Here is a 20,278-nt window from a genome sequence, read left to right on the forward strand (position 1 = left end):
GACACTTCCCTGGAGAAATCATCAGCATTTAATTATTTTGGCTTAATTTCCTTTGAGCTTTGGTAGAGAATGTTCTATATAAATGTTTGCTAGCTCTACATTCACATTCAGAGTTTTTTTTTTGTTTGTTTGTTTTGTTTTTTTCTCTAAGTCTGGATTTTGGAGAAATCACCTGAATTGAGTCAATCTCTCTGAAAAAACATGTCCAGAGGTATATACCCAGGCTCTGGACAGTAGGAAAGACTTACAAAATAAATATGATATAACTTCAGATGCATTCATTCATTCAGCAAATCCTACTGAGTGTTTATCTGTGGTGTCAGACACTATATTTTTGTACTGAAGACCCTATACTGGAAATAATGCACCATCCATCTTCTATGAAAGGTTACAGCCCATTGATGGAAGCTAGTTAGTTCACACCTCAAATAGTGTGCCTGGTCTTGGATACTTCTGTATGAGAGCTGACAAGACAAAACATATCCCCAGATAAGAAGAAGGGTTGATCTGGATTTAAGAATGCATCTTAGGCATAGATTGATGAAACCAAGAAAAATTAGGGGCATATGCTGCTTACCTTTAAAAATTTGAAGAGCTCTTGTGTTAAAGGAAGTAGTCATAGTATTAGGCAAGTGAGAAGAAATAAGAATATTGGGTGGAAGTTGTAAAAGAGTAAATTTCACTTATTTGGGTGAGGATTATTTCAAAGTCTAGAAAGTGTCAAACGATATTATCCTCTTCAGAAAAGAGACAAACTCTCTTTTCATTCATTCATTCATTCATGTGTATTTGAGTGCCCACTTTACAAGGGGCATTGTGCCAAAGCCCCAAAGACAGTGAAAATATAATTGCTGCCAAAATGAAACTCATAGGTATTAAAGAAATCTGATGAGTTTCATGCAGTGGTACTTTGGGCATGATGGACAGGAGAAATTTAAACTTTTTAGGAATTTGGGAAGAACTTACGAGGAAATTATGCTTCACAATTCAAAGAATGGGTAGTTTATAAATCTGTAGCAAGTACCCCTTCAAGTGAGAATAAATATAAAGCTTGTTAGGGGATATATTTTTAAACCTGAAGATTTGCATTAAGCATATTCAATTGTCTATCTCTTTCTTATTACTAGATAATAAATGTTGCATAGCTGGAGCTTAAGAATCCAAACTCTAGAATGAGATCAGCTTTTGAACAAACTGTGTTCGAATTCTAATTTTATCCAATTCTAGATTTGTATCCTTGGTTAATTTACTTCATCTCCCTGTAATAGAGATTGCTGATGCTTAACTATATCCATTTCTCTTCTCCCCAGGCATATTAAAGCCTGTACCTTTTCAGGTAGGTGAAATAATCTATTTTTAACCAATGAAATGTGAGTAGAAGGATTATGTGTCATTTCTGGGTGAGAAGGAAAGCAGTGAAAAGATCTCATATATCCCCTAGGACTCTCTTCTCCTTCCAGAGTAATTTTGAAAGTTGCAAGTTTTAGAGATCAAGAGATGGAAATACCCTGGATCCATTCCATGAGTCACCTTTTGTGAAGGAGTTGCTTGAATATTGTAAGGCCAGCAACAAACTGATGACAAGTCAGTGAAAACCAATTTTGCGTTGTAATACATTAGGACTTTGAGATCTGTTTGTTACTGCAGCATAACTTACTCTATACTGACTGGCACACACTCTCCAGGAGTCAATATCTTCATCTATAAAATGAGAATAATAATAACACGATAAAGCCATTGATTATACAAACTACTCTGTACCAAGTATTTTCCAAGGCTCTCATTACCTAGTACATATTAGTTCATTTGTTGTTATCTACTTTTTTGTTTAAATTAATCTACATATGCATTTCTAGTTTAAATATACTTCAGATGGCAGGATCTAAAATATTTTGTCTGGTAGGAAATGAATCAATTAATAATATGGTAATAGTAATTTGTTCCATAGTATTTAAAGAAATTTTATTACTTTTACCTGTGTTACCTTTGGTCTATAAGTTCTTTTTGTTTGGCAGAGATATTAGAAATATTGTATTTCCTAGCTTCTTAAAGACTATGTGCACACAAGTTACTTTTCTGTATCATCTGTAAAATTTGTAAAGCTTAAAACTGAAATTGATTTCCTTGTTAAAATGCTTTTCTCCATTGCTCATGTACACAGGCCCATGGTGTTAAGTTACTCGCGAGTGATCAAGAGCTGATCTTAGTTTGTTTTGTGCTTTTTCAGAAGGACTATATTTTGTATATTTTTGCATTTAGTAAATGTTTGCCCCCGATTACTATGTTAATCACTTTTGAGCCACATGTTCGTAGAGTCCTTTTATGAATAAAAATGTCCAGTTGAGGGAGTTCCCGTTGTGGCTCAGGGGTAACTAATCCAGCTAGGATCCATGAGGACTTGGGTTTGATCCCTGGCCTTGCTCAGAGGGTTAAGGATCCCGTGTTGCTATAAACTGTGGTGTAGGTTGCAAATGTGGCTCTGCTTCGAGTTGCTGTTGCTGCAGCATAGGCTGGCAGCTGTAGCTCCGATTCAACCCCTAGCCTGAGAACTTCCATGTGCCATGGTTCAGCCCTAAAAAAAAAATTCAAATTGAATAATTGAATGCATTCTATCTTTTCCCCATTTCCCAAATCTTAAGCTTAAATTGATACACCGTGGCATTGCACTTCTTGTGAGAGCTGGTGACATTACTTAGATTGCAATCCAATTACTTAGTAATCTATTTTAAATTGCTTAATTTTAATAATATAACTAGACATAAGGAAAAATAAATTAGGCTAAACTAAGGAACCCGATGTTATAAATGTGTTTTCAAGGAAGTGAGTATACTTGTGTTTACTTTTAATGTTACCCAGGGCACTGAAAGCAAAAGATCAAGTGGCTTTTAGAGCTTTCTAAGAATGTGTAGCTGATCAAAATCCTCATTTCTTGGCTACTTTTTATCTAGACTTTTTCCCCGCTAGATGATGTCATATGTTTCTAAGATATTTAATATCTTTAAGCAAGGATTCCCCAATTTTTTCTCTTGCTCAGATTTTGCCTCTAAACTGCAGATTCACATAGCCAATGCTAATTACAATTTCCTAACGACTAAACCTATCAGTCTGTTGATTCTGTGCCATATTATTGCTCCCTTCCAGGTCCTTTTCCAGATTTTCTCATTTCAGTGTTCACCTTCCATCCAGTTATTAAAACTAAAATCTCCGGGTGTCATTCTTCCTTTCCATCCCACATCCAGTTTATTTTCATGCACTATTGATTTTACGCCCCCAAACATTTCTTTAATGTGTTTCTATGCAGCTCCACTGCTATCATACTAGCCTGACATTTCTCAGCTCAAAACTTTTGACATTTGGGGGAGAGGGGCAGAAAAGTATTTGTTGCAGAAGCTATCCTGTGCCCTGTAGGATGTTTAGCAATTTTGCTGGACTCTATCCACTAGATGTCAGTAGTATCTTCCTCCCAAGCTGTAACGCCAAAAAAATGTCTGCAGACTTTGCCAAATGTCCTCTGAAGTACAAATCACCCCTAGTTGAGAACCACTACACTCTCCCAAATCACTATGATCTTCCATCTGGTCTATTACAATAGGCTCTTAATTGTTCCTCTACCCCATTGCCTTCTTCTATCCATTCTGCCTGATCTAAATTTGTTCCTTCCATTAATTTCCCTCACAATGCCCTGCTTAGTTCCCTCATGGTCATTATCAACTCTCTAAATGTCTATTTATTTTATTAGAAAGTCAATGACAGCAGACTACTCCGTTTACCCAAAAAACCTCAGCATTTAGCACTTGGCCTGATGTTTCGGGGAAACTTGATAAATGCTCATTAAATGAATGAATGAATAAATGAATGGATGGATGAAGTCATAAGCTATACAACCTACAATTTACATATCTATATTTGTAAGATTGAACTGAATAATTTTCAGTTAACCTGAGAAAAACAGGTTTCTCTTTTGATTTCACTCAAACTCCATATAGATCAGTTTATATTTAGTGTCATGCTCAGGACAAATGTGGTACACTGTGTCTAGCAAAGCCGGAGTATAATCTTGCATGTCAAATGTCAGCAAATCTCGCATGCTAAATATCAGCAGAATGCTATGTGTGGTAGAGATTTCTCTTAACATTTCATTTTTCAGCACCATGGTTCCCATTACACACATCTTAACAATTTTACTGTAATTTTCATATGAACAGTGGTCCATTTGCTAAAGTATGGTGGAAAGCAACTTTAGGAAAATTGTTGAAAGAAAAAATGTCTTATTTATTCATATCTTTATATCCTGTTATAACAACCTGAGTGTGTAAAAAAAAATATTCCATCATGTGGAATCAAGTTGGTATTGAGCTACCTCCATATATAAGTAAGGAGAATAAAGAAGAAAACATCCAGACTGGGCGGTCAGGATGTCAGGAGACCTGGGTCCCATCCCTGGCCAGATCACTGACCATGGTTCACTGCCCACAGTTAAGCCCCATAATCTTCTGAGGCCTCAGTCATAATATGAAGTGGGATGGACTCATGTCTAAAAGCCAATGGGAGCTGAGGCTCTCCATTTCTCCTTCCAGCTCCAAAAGCCACTTTTATACAGGTAGGGCTCACAACTCTTCTATGTTTTATTTTGGTTGTAAATAAGCTAAGATTTTCCCTAAAATAATGTATTTTTCATTTTATTATATATTACAGGTACCCTTCTTAGTGCAGTCACATGTTTTAATGGACTCAATTTCAAGAGCCACCTTGGGAGGTAAGCACTACTCTCATGCAAATCTTATTGATGAGAAAGCTGAGGCACAGAGAGGTGAAGCAACATGTCAGGAATAACACAGCTAAGTGACAGAGCCAGAATTTAAACTTAGTCTGGTCCTAGAGCACTCTGTTTTTTTTTTTTTTTTTTTTTTTTCAATTGAGCTGAAATTTAGAAAACACAAAATTAGCCATTTTAAAAGGAATCATTCATTTACATTTAGTACATTTACGATACTGTGAAACCACCAGCTCTGTCTCATTCCAGTGTGGCTGGATGGTCATGAGTGAGACAGAAACAGCAAGGGTGATTCAGAAAGACTGTGGTACTTAGATCAGCTAAGGACTTATGGGTTTCCGGAAGGACTTTGATGTTTCATCTGGATGAAATGGGAAATCACCAAAGGTTTTGACTATAAGAGCGACCTGATCAGGCTATGTTTTGTTTTGCTATGCCCAGTTTCAGGGACTATGCTCAATATTAAAGAATGGAGTGGGAGTTCCCATCGTGGCTCAGCGGAAATGAATCTGACTAGCATCAGTGAGAATGCAGGTCAATCCCTGGCCTCACTCAGTGGGTTAAGGATCCCGCATTGCTGTGAGCTGTGGTGTAGGTCACAGACAGGGCTTGGATCCCACATTGCTGTGGCAGTGTACTAAATGCCATGGCATATGCCAGGGGCTACAGCTCTGATTCAGCCCCCCTATCCTGGGAAACTCCATGTGCTGCAGGTGCAGCCATAAAAAGACAAAAAAAAAAAAAAAAAAAAAAGAATGGAGTAAATAGATTTCATTCTTGCTCTCAGAGTCTAGAATCAAGTAAGTAGTTCTGCAAATAAATATAGAATTACAAATTATGTTCATAATAATGATAGCTGATTTTTATTTTTATTTTTTACTTTTTTGTCTTTTTTAGGGCTGCACCTGTAACATATGGAAGTTTCCAGGCTAGAGGTCAAATCATAGCTGTAGGTGCAGACCTATACCACCAGCTCATGGCAACACCAGATCTTTAAACCACTGAGTGGAGGCCAGGGGTCAAACCCACATCCTGATGGATACTAGTCGGGTTTGTTACCACTGCACCATGACAGGAACTTCCAGGATGTGATAAATTTGAAAAGTGGAACTTGCTTTGTAGTGGGAGCCTATGCTGAGGTAGTCTTCATACCTTGCCTTAAAGGGTAGTTGGGAGCTACTGAAGGGGAAAGGAGACAAGCATTCTAGGCACAGGAAGGTTCTCTTGTGGGAAGCTCCCAACCGTGTCAATATTGGCAGTCAGGCCCGAGATGCTGCTGCAAGCTGGAGAGAGGGTGGCACCAGATAAGCCTCATCTGCATCTCAGACTAAGGGTCCTTATCAGCCTTCCTGAAGATCTTACAATTGATTCTTTTTTGTTTGTTTTTGTTTTCATTTCTTAAAGTTTTTGTGGAAATATAATTGATGTATAATGTGATCATTTCTGCTGAGCAACCAAGTGACTCAGTTTTATGTGTAAAGAATCTCCTTCATATTCTTTTCCCACACAGATTATCACAGAATACTGGGTAGAGTTGCCTATGCTATACAGCCAGTCCCTGTTGGTCAGTCACTCCATATGTCGCAGTGTGCATATGCCAATCCCAACCCCCCAGTTCCTCCCTCTCCACCCACCACCTGTTCCCTCTGGAACAGTTTGTTTTCAAAGTCTGTGAGTCTGTTTCTGTTCTACAAATAGGTTCATTTGTATCCTTTTTATATGTGGAATCTAAAATTTAAAAAACAAAGATACAGCTGACAATGGATAAAGGTGATTTGAAACCTTTGACCTTGGCTCCATCTTCCCAACCTACATTCTTTTGCCCACTCAGCTAGATGTTTCATAAGGCAGAGTCCTCACCACCTAGGTCACAAAGCCATCAACATTTTCTCCTGTTGGCTTCTTGTGTTCCTCCTCATCTGAGCCACATGGCAGGGAACTCTCCTTTTCCCTTGGATCTTGTCAAACTGGTCCTCTTCTGGTCCTCAATCTTGCCCAACTCTGTGTGTCTGATGTTTCCCCATGCTGCCCTCAGCACTTTGAATATTCTTTTCCTCATCCTTTTCCTAATGAAGCATTATTTCTGCCTCATATCTCATTACTCAGAGAGGCTTTCTTTGGATTCACAATGAAAAATATGTCCACCCATTTCATTCTTCTGTAATACCCTGTACTTTTCTTTCTCGGCATATATCACCAATTTTTTAAACTGTTCATTTGTTTAGCATTTTTTCCTCCTTGTAGATTGTAAGCACTAGGAAGGCAGGGTCTTTTCATATGCCTTCAAGGCTCTGGATACATTTAAACCTTTTGCAATGGCAACTCCTGATACACAGTCAGAATTCAATTTATATTTGTAGACTGATTGGATTTGAATGTTTGAAACATCAGGAAATTTATAAGACAGAACCAAGCAATCTCAGTTCAGAAAGAGGGGTGTAAAGTGGCATATCAGGTACACATACGTAATGTATTCAAAGTTTGCTTAAAGTTTGCTTTTGCACATATTTGAATGATCATTATTTTCAGCAATCTTAGAAGCTCAAATTACTTCAGGTTTGGAATGATTAAATAAGTGAGCAGAAGCCTTAGAGAACCTGTGTTAGAGAGCTAGTAATTGCCTTTAAAAAGCCAAAACTAAAGCTCACAGCCATTACAATATTCTAATTTTTATTCAGCCCACTCTTCTTCATAGATTTCCAATTTAAGTCTCCTGACAACAAAACATACTGAGCTTTGTCATATTTAAATCTTCTAAATTAATCCAAGTTTCTAATTATTACATCTTGGTTTAATTTCTTTCCTCATAATCTCTTCCCGGAAGAGTCCTGTATTCTTTAAAACTAATTTTTATTTATCAAAGAAATTCACACATAATTTTAGAGGTTAGCACTAAATGAAAGCATAGCATAACATCATTTCTCTCTGTTCCCCTAGTGGTTTTTTCTCCAGCTCTTATAGCTACTGTGTCCAGCATCTACACATCCCATGTTTCTACGTAATATACATAAATAGTTTTTGTTGGCTTCGTGAGCTGGCCGTATTATCCATCATCCTGTCATGGTATATGAGATTTTCAGTCCTTAACACCTTCATTTCTCTGGCTTCCCTCTCTCCTCTTCTTAATCTACTAAGGTATCAAGTTCAATTACTGTTCAGGGTTTGTATTTGACTTGGATGCACAGTTGAGCACTCTGCTGAACTGTGATTGCATTTTTCTCTACCTGTTTTTCTGGAAGTTTGTTAGGTTTTTGGTTTGGTTTGGTTTGGTTTGGTTTCATCTTGTTTTTTCATTGGCTTGATTTTTTTTTTTAATCTCTCACTTTCCATAAATTCCAGTAGCCTCTTTACCCAATTTTCCACAACTTTGTTTGCATCACTTTATTTTCCCTTGGAGGTACTGTCCATGGTCACCTTCACTTTCCTGCTCCCAGGACAGGGCGCTCTTGGACCTCAATGTTGTGGTTATTTTGGTACTTTCCTTCCTTGTCTATCGAGGCTCTTCCTCTCTTTCTCCTGTGAGGCATTCTCTGTTTTCTGGATCTCATGTACCCAGAGTTAGCCAAATGGTCAGGTTTGAGGGCACAGTCCCAACACTTCCTTTACTTCTGACACCAACTGTAAGTTTGGGGAATTACCCAAATCGTCCTCAAGCCTGATTGTTATTACTGAAAACTGTTATACTTGTGGCCATGGTTTATTATGAGGAAAGGATGTAGATTAAAGTCAGCCAAAGAAGAGATACACACAGGGCATTCTGGGAGGGATCCAAGTGCAGAATTTCTGTTATTCTTTCCCCATGGAGTTAGGGTATGTTACCCTCCTGGCATCAACAGATGACAATATGAATGGGATATGGCCAGCCAAGGAAGATCAAATGTCCAGAGATGTTACTGAGGCTTCATTCCATAGGCATGATTGATGGATGGATGGCTTTCCACATGGTTTATCTCACTTCTCAGGCCAAGTGATACCTGTGACCCAAATCCCATCCCTTTCCCAATCTTATAGTTAGTCTTTCTGTCTTGGCTGGATTCTACCTCAAGATTATCAGGTATGGTTAGTCCCTGTCCTAAACAAAGACATTTCTATCAGGTATGATACAGACTACCTCCCCCAAATCTAGGGTAAATGCCAGATCTCACTTTAGGCAAGGCAAAATTCTTCACTACATACCTGTGGTCCTTGGTTTACCCTCTTGTTTGGGTAGAACAAGTACTCAAGAAGCTCTTTCATGTTAGAAAAAAAAACAGTAGAGCACTGGAAGCAATATAGTGATAGGCTTTTACATGTTCATCTCTTGACTTAATGCTACTTTAATCATGACAGGTGACTGTCTACATCAAGGTCACACTTTCCCTCCTGGAATGCTACCTTCATTGTCACCTTGGGGATTCTCTTCCTTTTCCCTCTATGTAAGGTCTGGTGCTTTTTAGGTTTGTTTCATCTTTGAATTATATTTCTTCCTCTCTCCCTTTTCTTCTTCTCCCTCCTCACTTCTTTCTCTAGTCTCTCTCTGTCTCTCTCTACCTCATTCTTTTTGTCAACACATACTCAAGTCATTTTCTGAGCAAAAGTATTTAGAAAATAATCTTTCTCTAATTCAGTTTATTCAGATATTGTGTCTATTTCTTGAGTGTCTCTCTGTCTATTTGTATAACCTTTTGGGACATTTAATCAACTTTATTTTTCAATTCTTTTATGATTTTTCATTTCTACAATTATATTTATTTATTTTATTTCATTTTAGTTTGTCTTTTTTTTGTCTTTTTAGGGCCTCACCCATGGCATGTGGAGTTGCCCAGGCTAGGAGTCCAGTTGGAGCTGTAGCTGCCAGCCTACACCAGAGCCACAGCAATGCAGGATCCGAGCCGCATCTGAGACATACACCACAGCTCACAGCAATGCCAGATCCTTAACCCACTGAGGTCAGGGATAGAACCCACATCCTCATGGATACTAGTGGGGTTCGTTAATTGCTGAGCCATGATGAGAACTCCTTTTTTTTTTAATTTTATGAGTTATTCCTTCCCTCTCAATGTTAAATATCTTGTTTTTGTTTCAAAGAGGAAATATCTATTTTTTAACCCTCAGAGAATATTATTGGGGGATTTTACTCCCCCATATAATTTCTGTTGTTTTCAAGGTGCTTTTTTCTGTGGTTTTTGGTCTCCACCTTTCATGGTGGGAACTTTCTCAATTATCCTACAACGTTTTGTTGTCTATTCATGTTTAAAGAAGGAGGACTAGAATGGTGAACTCAAAGCATGGAGTAAAATTAGGCAGGGCTTATGGGTTCTAAGTTTTGCTAAATAATGATGTAGAGTGACATCAAGGAACCTCTGATGTCAGTATCTTTACGAGTATATTTAAGAGTTTTCTACAACTGGTGAATATAACAAAAAGGGAGCAGATTCACAGATAGAGAGAACAGACTAATGATTACCAGTGTTTGAGACAATAGTGGAGGAGTAAGAGGTACAAAGCACTAGGTCTAAAGTAAGCTACTAAGATATATTGTACAGCATGGGGAATATTGCCAATACTTTGCAATGGCTATAAATGGAGTATAACCTTTAAAAATTGTGAATCACTGTATTGTACACCTGTAACTTATATAATATTGTACCGCAACCATACTCCAATAAAAAACCAACAAAACATAAATAAAAAGCAAACCAAAATAAAACCAAAAAACAAACAAACAAAAAGAATAGTATACAGGTAATATAAAATCATGGCAAAGAGCTGTCAATACTGGTTTTATTTTGGGCAGGCAGAATGAGAATTCAACTATATATGTAATGTTTATTTATCTGTGATAAACAAATTTAAAGCAAATAAAAAAAAAAGGTTTTCTTTTTGGCTGATTACATTCCCAAGGAAAGGCTCTTCTGGTGCCCTTAAGAGTCAAGGTCTAACTGTCTGTGAACTGAGAGGCTCGTGAATGAAGAGAGCTACTAGCTTCAACTTCTGTCTGCTTCTGTGTTTACTTAATCCTGAAATTCAGACTGTCTGGCATCCTCCCCTCCAGAGCACCTCGGGTTTACCCCCTCTAGAGAAATGCCCCCAGTTTCATGTGAAGGTCATGGGGAGGGGAAGTTATCCAGCAGTGTGGATGTAATGTCCTCCTAGGGAGCTTTTTAGCAATGCTTTTTACCTTGACCCTGCATTTTCCTGAGGTCCCAGAGGTGCTCCAGGCTACTGTCACCCAGCCACAAGGCTTTCTACCATGAAGAGCATGTTGGCTCCTGGCTTTTAGCAGTGATAATTTAAGATGTAGCATTCTTGAGTTGGCCAGGTAGGTTTCCACTTCTCAGTGATTGCATTTTCTCCCAGTCCCTGTACTGTAGTTGTAGTTGAGCTTTTTGGAGGAAATGTGCTCAATTCTTTGCTCTTATCCAGAAGCACTTATTTTATAAGCTTTAGTATATATTGCAGTTAGCAGATGCTTTCAATGCCCCACCCATAGGCTCTCAGTAGTTACCACTACATATAAACCCCGCTTCCTGAAAATAGCTGGGATTCTTCCTGAAAATAGCTGGGATTCTTCCTGAGGGCTTTCTTTTGTTTTTTCCTTTTCTTTCTTCTTTTACTTTCTTTTTCTTTTTTCTCTTTCTTTCTTTCTTCTTTTTTTTTTCTTTTCTCTCTTTCTCTTTCTTTCTTTCTTGACTCTATTAGTTTGAAAGTTAGATCTGTGTTCAGTATCTTGAAATCAGCCCCTCAGTTGGGAGAACTCTGAAATGAGTTCTACATTTTCTCCCAAAGTTCGCTAAAGAGATTCTGCGGTGATAACTTGCTGGGCAATGCATCTTTTATCAACTTCTCTCTCCCTCTCTCAGACCTTCACTCTTCTACCAATCGTCCCTGGGATTACCTTCCAAATTAACTTATAGTAATTGAATTCTTGTCTCTGCCTGCTTCTTAAGGGCCCTAGAAGTATTTTTCCCTAGCTAATTCTCAGTGTTTTTAATATATTTAACCTACCCTGTTATTTTTTTAGCTGGCTCATAATTAGTAGATATTAGTAGAGAGTTGGGTTGATTAATCTTATCCTTACTCTGTGGTCACAGTAACGTAGACCACAGTCACAAGAATCACATTGGATAGTTTGTTTATTTATGGCAAGCAATTTGCTGCTTTAGGAAGATCATATACCTCTTTACTTAGGAAGCAGGCGTGTTGTAAGACATTACTTGATTAAAGAATCCTGAGGTTGTCCATGGCCAGTCAATCTTTTTATTATCATTTTTTTCTTTTTAGGACCTTGCCCATGGCATATGAAAGTTCCCAGGCTAGGGATCGAATTGGAACTGCAGCCTGTACCACAGCCACAGCACCAGAGGATCTGAGCCTCCTCCGCGACGTACACCACAGCTCATGGCAATGTTGGATCATTAACCCACTGAGTGAGGCCAGGGATTGAACCCGCATCCTCATGGGTACTATTTGGATTCTTAATCCCCTGAGCCACAATGGAAACTCCAGGGCCAGTCAATTTTAAAAGCATCTCCAAGTCTGTGTACTAATTGCTTTTGAATCATCTGTAGCATAGTAGTGAGGGGAGATCAGGATGACGTCAGTTGTGGCAAGCCACTGGATCCTAAAAGAGTGAAAACAGAAATTCATTACTCTGTGCAGATTAGATATTTGGGGCATGTGACATGATCTCTAAAAGCTCAGGACTTTAATGAGGAAAGAACAGATAAAAGCCCAGTGAGATGGGTATTTATCCTAGGACAAGGTAAATAAATTTCTTTCCACCACAGTACAAATTGTTGGGGTGAAAATTCACACAGGAAACCATACCAATTTCTCAACTGATTTTGTTTATCTTTTAAAATTCTCAAAGAGAAATTCCTTTGTAAAGAACTATTACAAAGTACCTGTATTCTATAAAATTACTTAGGCAACCGACATTTTCCAAGTAACATTGATTTGTATCATTGAATAATTCTATAATAATCAACGAGAACATTTCTCTCTCTCTCAGCAGTAGATGTTATCAATGTTTTAACTCTCTCTATACTTTTTTCCTTCTCACAACCATAATAGGCAACTTGAAGTATTAAAAGTCTCTTCTCATCAGTAGACAATTTGTTGCATTCCACAGTCCTCCTTTTTTTTTTATATTTTCAACATTAAACAACTATTTCTGTTGTGTCCTCTATATGCACCTGCCACAGACATTTGGAACCATATGTTCCTGTCTGGTGCACCCCATGATCAAGTGGAGAATGTCCAAATACGGCTTACAGAAAATCTTCTGTGACGTGTTGCCCCACCCCAGACAACAGTAGAGATGAAAATCTACCCAGGACGTTGGGGAAAGAGCATGCTGTGGCTTCATTTTTCTCTCTTGCAGTCACCTTGGTAATGCTGCTTCCACCTCTGCTCTTGTGTTTGGAATAAGAGCATTTCCTCTTTATAGCCTTCCATAGTCACTTCAGTGGTAAAAACCAAATGACTGATGTGCAATGTAGAACCAGACATCTGTGGCTTTACCCTTCTGCCCAGCCCTACACAAGTGATATGAAATCTGTGCTATATCACAACTCCTAACCATCACTTAAAACAATTTTTCAAATAGAGTATGTTCTTGCTAGTTGGTAAACGTGGAAACTGAGCCACTAAGCAGCCTCAATATTTTTGTTCTAAATCGCAAAGCAGATTTACTCTTCCCCTCCTGACGTCACCAACTATGTTGTGCCACTTCTAAATGTACAGTTTTATTCACCAATCCATTCCTTTACCAATATTTGTTCTATTCATAACAAGATAGGATGACCCTTCTGGGGAAGGGAGAAGAAGTATATGATTCAAAAATGAAAACAACTTTTTCATTTTATTTTATTTGTCTTTTTGCCTTTTCTAGGCCTACTCCCACTGCATATGGAGGTTCCCAGGCTAGGGGTCTAATTGGAGCTGTAGCCGCCGGCCTACACCAGAGCCACAGCAACTCGGGATCCGAGCTGCATCTGTGACCTACACCACAGCTCATGGCCAGGTCCTTAACCCACTGAGTGCGGGGCCAGGGATCGAACCTACAACCTTGTGGTTCCTAGTCGGATTCGTTAACCACTGAGCCACGACAGGAACTCCAGAAACCAACATTTTAAGGTCATAATCTGCTTAGTTAAATCAGCCCCATACATTATTTCAAAGTGGATAAAAATAGCAATTATTATTCATATTTGTTCATGGCAATTCAATCTTAGTTCCCCTTTTCTCCTTCTGTCTCACTCCTGAAACCACATATAGTCCTGTAAATTCAGATATTCCTTCCTGTCTCATTCATGATTAATTTCCAAGCCATATGTATATTCTACTTACATTAATGGTCATGGTTGACTTCAGGAAGCAATAGCATGAAAACCTCTAACAATAAATTGCTGTCATTCTGTTTCATTTATTCTCCACATTCCTCAACAAAAGAAAAGAGAGGGAGAAAGAGTCAAACATTCAGTAAAAGACAAACATTATATATAACAATGTGTGAATTTAGGCCATAAAAATATACAGTGGAGGTTTCTTATTTAGTAGCAGCAATTTGTGGGCCCTGGAGTGTGGTAATGGCAAAACTGTCCAAATCACAAATACAGTATCCAGTTAGTCATGGGTGGTGTCATTGGGCTCAAAATAGACTTTTCTTTTGCCTTCCTTTCCCTTAACCACATTCAGAATTAGAGAGGAGTGATGAGAGCCAGCAGGAAGATAGAGAAAACAGCTTAACAGAATCATGGAAGTGTTCAAACAGCCAGCTAAATTCGTTGTACATCTCAACCACAGAAATATTTCAGGTGACTCTGTTTTTGACAAAACGTGGGAACCACAGGATCTACAACACGTACAAGCAAAACTCAACAACTCTAATAATAGTTACAGAAGTGAAAGCCAATTTGGATAAAATAAGACATTGACTCAAGTCCTCTGAGAGAAGATTTTTTTGAAAGCAAAGTTTACAAAAATCTCATGTTGCCTTTTGGGAATTGCATTCCTTTCCACACCTTGAGTCTTGTTATGGATTTCGTTATTACTGGGAGAATTCGCTTACACCATTTCTTCTCCATCTGATGTCATGGAAATGTGATATATGTTGATGTGTGTATATATAATTGTCTGTCATACAGTGACTAAAAGGCTATTTCATGCTCTGGCTGTGGACTGAGCATGGACTTAACAGCCTACCTTTCCTGAGAAGGATGTAGGTAACATTAGCATGGGGCACAAGTGAATTGTGTGTTTCAGGGGGTTCACTGTTGCAGGGCGTATAATTTTTCTAATTATATACCCCAGAGGTAGCTGATAAAAATACAACCTTAGCCTCTATCAGCTCTATCAGCCCATTCCCTAAGAAAGGGAAAGCTTGTATGGAATTAATGTAACTATTCTTCATTGCTGCTGCTGATTTTTTTTCTTTTTCTTTTTCTTTTTTTTTTTTTTTTTTTTTTTTGACTGCACCTGTTGCATATAGAAGTTCCCAGGCCAGGGATCAAATCTGAGCCACAGCAGCTACCCAAGCTACTGCAGAGATCAATGCTGGATCCTTAACCCACTGTGCCATAGCAAAAACTCCTGTTATAGTACTGTTTCTTAAGTTATATTGGTTGAAGTCCATCAACCAGTTCATGGCATATGTAATCAGAAACTTAGTGTTGATATTATTTTCAGAATATATACGATAGTTCTCCTCCATGGCTGCCACCTACCCATTCACCCAATATTTGAATCCTGTTTATGCCTCTCATTTTTCTCAAGCCATCGTTTGTGTGTTTTGTTAATGTGGAAATAATAATAAACATTTTTTTTTCAAGAGTCAAGTAAAAAGAGGGCCTGCACAGTTCTAGATACCAAGACATGTGGCGTATGGGGATGAAAGCTGTATACAGAATGGGAATGCCTTGTTCTGTGACAGTCTGTTTGTCAGGCAGATTGCTTTTCTTGACCACTGGATCTCAGACTCCTCCCATTAAATGAAGGGGCTGGGATCAAGTGTCTTTATGATCCTTCTGTTTCCAATTTTCTATCCAGAGGATCCAGGTTCTTCTAGCTTGCCAGTTTGCTTATTCTCCTTCCTTATCAGCTACTCCAAATATGACACAATCAAGTTTGCATTTTTGCAGTAAGGTCACTATCGTTGCTGTGTGGGAAAAAGCTTGGAGGGCAGTATAAGGTTGGGGGTGATTCAGGTCAGCGGCGAATGTAGTAATACTTGAGTAAGTGAGGCATGTATGATTTCATGGTGTGGGGTGGATGGAGGTGAATGGAGTTAGGGGATGTATTTGGGGTTAGGTTGACCGGAAGCAATGTTACTGATTTGGATTCTATAAGTAAAGATGTCAAGATAATAGTCAGGTTTCTGGTTTAGGTTATTGGTTTGGCATCCACATCCTTCAATGAGGTCGGGAATGCAGCAAAAGCAACAGCTTTGATGAACAGAGATAAAATTTTGAATTTTGGACACTGTAATTTGAAATCTCTTTGGGACATTGTCACCTGACTGTTACTGTACACTTGAAGGTTCTGACCTTTACCCCAATGCATAGCTGAGTCCTATCTGACCATGTGTCATGACATCTAGAAAGAAACACACTACTATGTATAAAAATATGGAGTTCCCATCGTGGCTCAGTGGTTAACAAATCCGACTAGGAACCATGAGGTTGCAGGTTCGATCCCTGGTCTTGCTCAGTGGGTTAAGGATCCGGCATTGTTGTGAGCGGTGGTGTAGGTTGCAGGCACGGCTCAGATCCTGCGTTGCTGTGGCTCTGTCGTAGGCCGGCAGCTCTGGCTCCGATTCAACCCCTAGCCTGGGAACCTCCATATGCTGAGGGAGCGGCCCAAGAAATGGCAAAAAGACAAAACAAACAAACAATATATATATATGTATATACATATATATACATATATATATACACGTATATACATATATATATATACACATATATACACATACATACATATACATATATATACATATATATATGTATATGTAACTAGGACTTACTATGTAACACAGGGAAATATGTAACAAATATAGAAAAGGAATCTGAAAAAAAATGGGTATATGTCTAACTGATTCACTTTGCTGTACACCTGAAACTAACATACTGTAAGCCAACTATGCTCCAATAAAAAATTTTATATGGTTTAAAGAAAGAAAGAAATTCAAATCTAACAATGATTTTGAAAAGAAATTTAGATTTTATGGACTTTTCATTGGAAAGACAGGGGAATGGATTTCCAGTGCATTTCACATATTAAAATGTCTTAAATGTCATCCTTACATATTGCTTTTCCTCTGAATCTAAGCTCCCCATAACAATTTCTAATCATGTTCTTTCCCTCTTTTTAAAAAAACAAACAAAAACAAACAAACAAAAACCTCTCTCCTTTTCCTCTGACCACCATCCTCCAAAATGGAAAAATTTTGCATTCTTCATTCACTTAGACCTGAAGGTAGGGAGCCAGTCATAGCCTTGGAGAGTTTCAAGGCATCCTGTCACACTTCTCAATTTTATTACTAAGCACATCATATTCTTATTAATTATATACCAATCTCCCCTATTTCTCTATTGGATGTCGAGTCCCTGAGGAATATGGCTGATATATATATATATTTTTTTTTTTTTCATGTAATGCCTGAACTCAGACTTAGGTTAGACTTATATTAGGTAAATATATTTAAGTAGTGAAAAAATTATATTTAAAGATTAGCTAATTATTTTCAAACCGTACTTTTTTCATGAAACATCCCTAGACTCCCCAGGTTGAAATAATCTCTTGCATATAGGCTTCCAAAACAAATTAATTTTATCTCTGGTTTTTGAGTTCCACTTACCATGTGCTGCATCATATTAAGGTAATTTCATATGCATTGTATCTGTATTAGGCTAATCAAAATTTATTAGTCTTTTTTCCTAAATTAAAAATTTTTACTTTGGTAAAATATATTTAACAAAATTTAACATTTCAATAAATTCTCTATACAGTTACATGGCACTAATTAATTCTTATTGTTGTACAACCATCACCACCATCCACCTGCATCTTCCCAAATGGAAAACTCTGTACCCACTGAACAATAAGCCCCTGTTTTCCTTCCCCCCAACCCAGACCCTGACAATCACCATTCTATTTTTTTGTCACTATTGATTTGACTATTTTAGGAATCTCTTGTAAGTGGAATCATATAGTATTTACACTTTTGTGACCAGATGATTTTACTTAGCATAATGTTTCAAGGTTCATTCATGTAGCATGTGTTGGATTTCTTTCCTTTTTAAGCCTGAATAGTATTCCATTGTATGTTTAGACCCCATTTTGTTTATCTATTCATTTGTTAAAGGACATGGGTTGTTTCCATCTTTTGGCTGTTGTGAATAACGCTGTTTTAGACATGGGTGTATAAACATCTCTTTGGCCCCTGATTTCAATTCTTTTGGGTCTATAACAAGAAGTAGAATTTCTGAATCATCTGGTAATTTTTTGTCTTTGTATTACCAACATACACACTATGATTTAACTATGTCATATGTTCAAAAAGTGTTTTTTAAGTACACTTGAGTAGGATAAATGAAAGATTGTATAATCTGGGGTTTAGTTTTATATCTATCTACTGTCAATGAGCTCTGTATTTTCTCTACACATATAAAACACATCTGATTCTGATCATTCATCTTATACAATGTTCACCTATTTTTATTTTGCTTGAAAACAGGGACTATTTCTTTTCCTAATTGTATCCTTTTGTTCTATTTCCTACCATGCTGATGCTAACTGCTTAAAACACATCTATTGAATAAAAGCATGCAATCACAGACTTATGGAATATCCAGTCTTCCATCACAGAAGGTCATCACAATTTTGAGAAATAAGCATCCGTAACGAGTTGGACAAAGTTTGTAATATCTTAATGAAGAAGAAAGGGCAAAAGCTTTTAGGAAGGCCACTGATAGTGTGTCCTCCGTAACATGTTGCATATTCTCAAGAACATGTTTAAGATTTTGTATCTTCACAAGAAAAAAAAATTAAATATCAATACATGGTTGCACTAGTCTTCATGTTCATTTTTTAAAAATATGTACAAGTGAGGGTTTTTCCCCATTGAATTAAGTACGATAGCACGTATATATATGTAAGTCTTATCTTACATACCACCTGCAAGGAAATTTAAGCATTTTATTAATCTTTAAGTTAAAAAAAAAAATCACCAGCTTTAAAGTGCAAAAAACCTCTGGAAGATTATATACAAATATTTTAACTGTACCAAGACAGGCCTTCCGCACATAAAATGAGAAATTTTCCTTTAATTAGAATGACAGCAGGCATTTAGGAAGGCAGAATTTAATGTAATTAAAATTTGAAAATTGTTATTTAGCAAGAGTCCTGCTACATTTCTTGAAGAAAACGGTGAGGATCTTTTAATTTCCAATGAGTCAATAATTTTTTGTATCTCTTCTGAGCTCGTTTTAATTAAAAGAGTATGGAAGATAAATTTGAGGAAGCATCCTACACTGCCCTAGTTTCAATTGGAGTTTTCTGTATGGGAACTATGTTCACAATATTAAGGTAAATTTCACAAAATGATGCTTTAAAAAACATATGAATGTGGGAAATCAAGAATACTGAATAAGCAATAGAAATTCCAGGGATAAGGAATTCCTACATTAAAGAATGAAAGATACCATTGCATCAACTCATTTTATATTGATTGCCTCTTGTCCACTTTTTGACATATTTTTTATCAAACAAAAAGTTTATCATGAAAGTATCCTGAACTTACATGATATATTCAGATTTTCAGTTGGATCTTAGAATTGTATGTCAGGTTTTACAGTTTTGATTCTCCTAATCAAGCATAATCTTAAGATTAAAGGGCTCATGTTATTATGCAAACACACATAAACCAGTGTCAGAAAGGGAAAAAAAATGCAGTAAAATAAACTGTACTTTATCACACATTAAGTTAAAAAAAAAAAACACACTTGAGGAAAACAAATTTGTTAGTGTAACTAATGGAAAGAACAGTTTTAATGCATTGTAGTTATTACACCTTATATATGGATTTAAGTGTTAGTTTCCACCACTACTGATGGTGTATGATGCAGGACGGGGAGAGTTTTGAACCTGGAATTGCTGCTACCTTGACAATAATAATAATGGAAATTAATGTTTATTGACTTTAATATGCACTGGCTACTTTATATCTCTTTGGATCCTCTGAGCTAGTGCCTATCATATCATCAACATTCTCTTTTTTCAAAAGAGGATTTAGAAACAAGGAAAGTTTAAGCAAACTATTCAAAATCACTTAACCTCTAAGATGTGGAACCAGGATTCAAGTGAAGTAGTTTAACTCATGAAGCTGTGCTCTTCCGAATGTAAAGTTCTAGTGTCTAGATTTGTACTTGTATACTTATTGATCATCTTATTTTCTCTCTCTGTATAAAACACTTCTCTTCCTGTGAATGTTCATCTGCTAATCCAATTTTATTACTTGAG

The 20,278-nt window shown here is 37.3% G+C and overlaps 1 protein-coding gene across 4 annotated transcripts in view; it reads left to right on the top strand.

Moving 5' to 3' along the window:
- The window catches only part of LOC146397855 (uncharacterized), a 59,336-nt gene that overhangs the window by 1,365 nt on the left and 37,693 nt on the right, over nt 1–20,278 (top strand). For 2 of the 4 annotated variants that reach the window (XM_084991922.1, XM_084991924.1), the window contains exons 2-3: nt 1,311–1,336; nt 4,696–4,756. In XM_084991922.1, coding sequence (XP_084848048.1) covers nt 1,311–1,336; nt 4,696–4,756 — 87 coding nt within the window. Of the gene's footprint in view, nt 1–1,310; nt 1,337–4,695; nt 4,757–12,037; nt 15,602–20,278 lie in introns of those variants that run through there. The other 2 variants (XM_084991923.1, XM_084991921.1) reach the window with 2 other exon arrangements.

This window comes from Sus scrofa, chromosome 13 (genome assembly GCF_054392235.1).
Source record: "Sus scrofa isolate SSC_HxYL_T2T_F1_AM1 chromosome 13, Sscrofa_HxYL_maternal_Yorkshire_Landrace_v2.0, whole genome shotgun sequence".
In the NCBI taxonomy this organism is placed as follows: Eukaryota; Metazoa; Chordata; class Mammalia; order Artiodactyla; family Suidae; genus Sus; species Sus scrofa.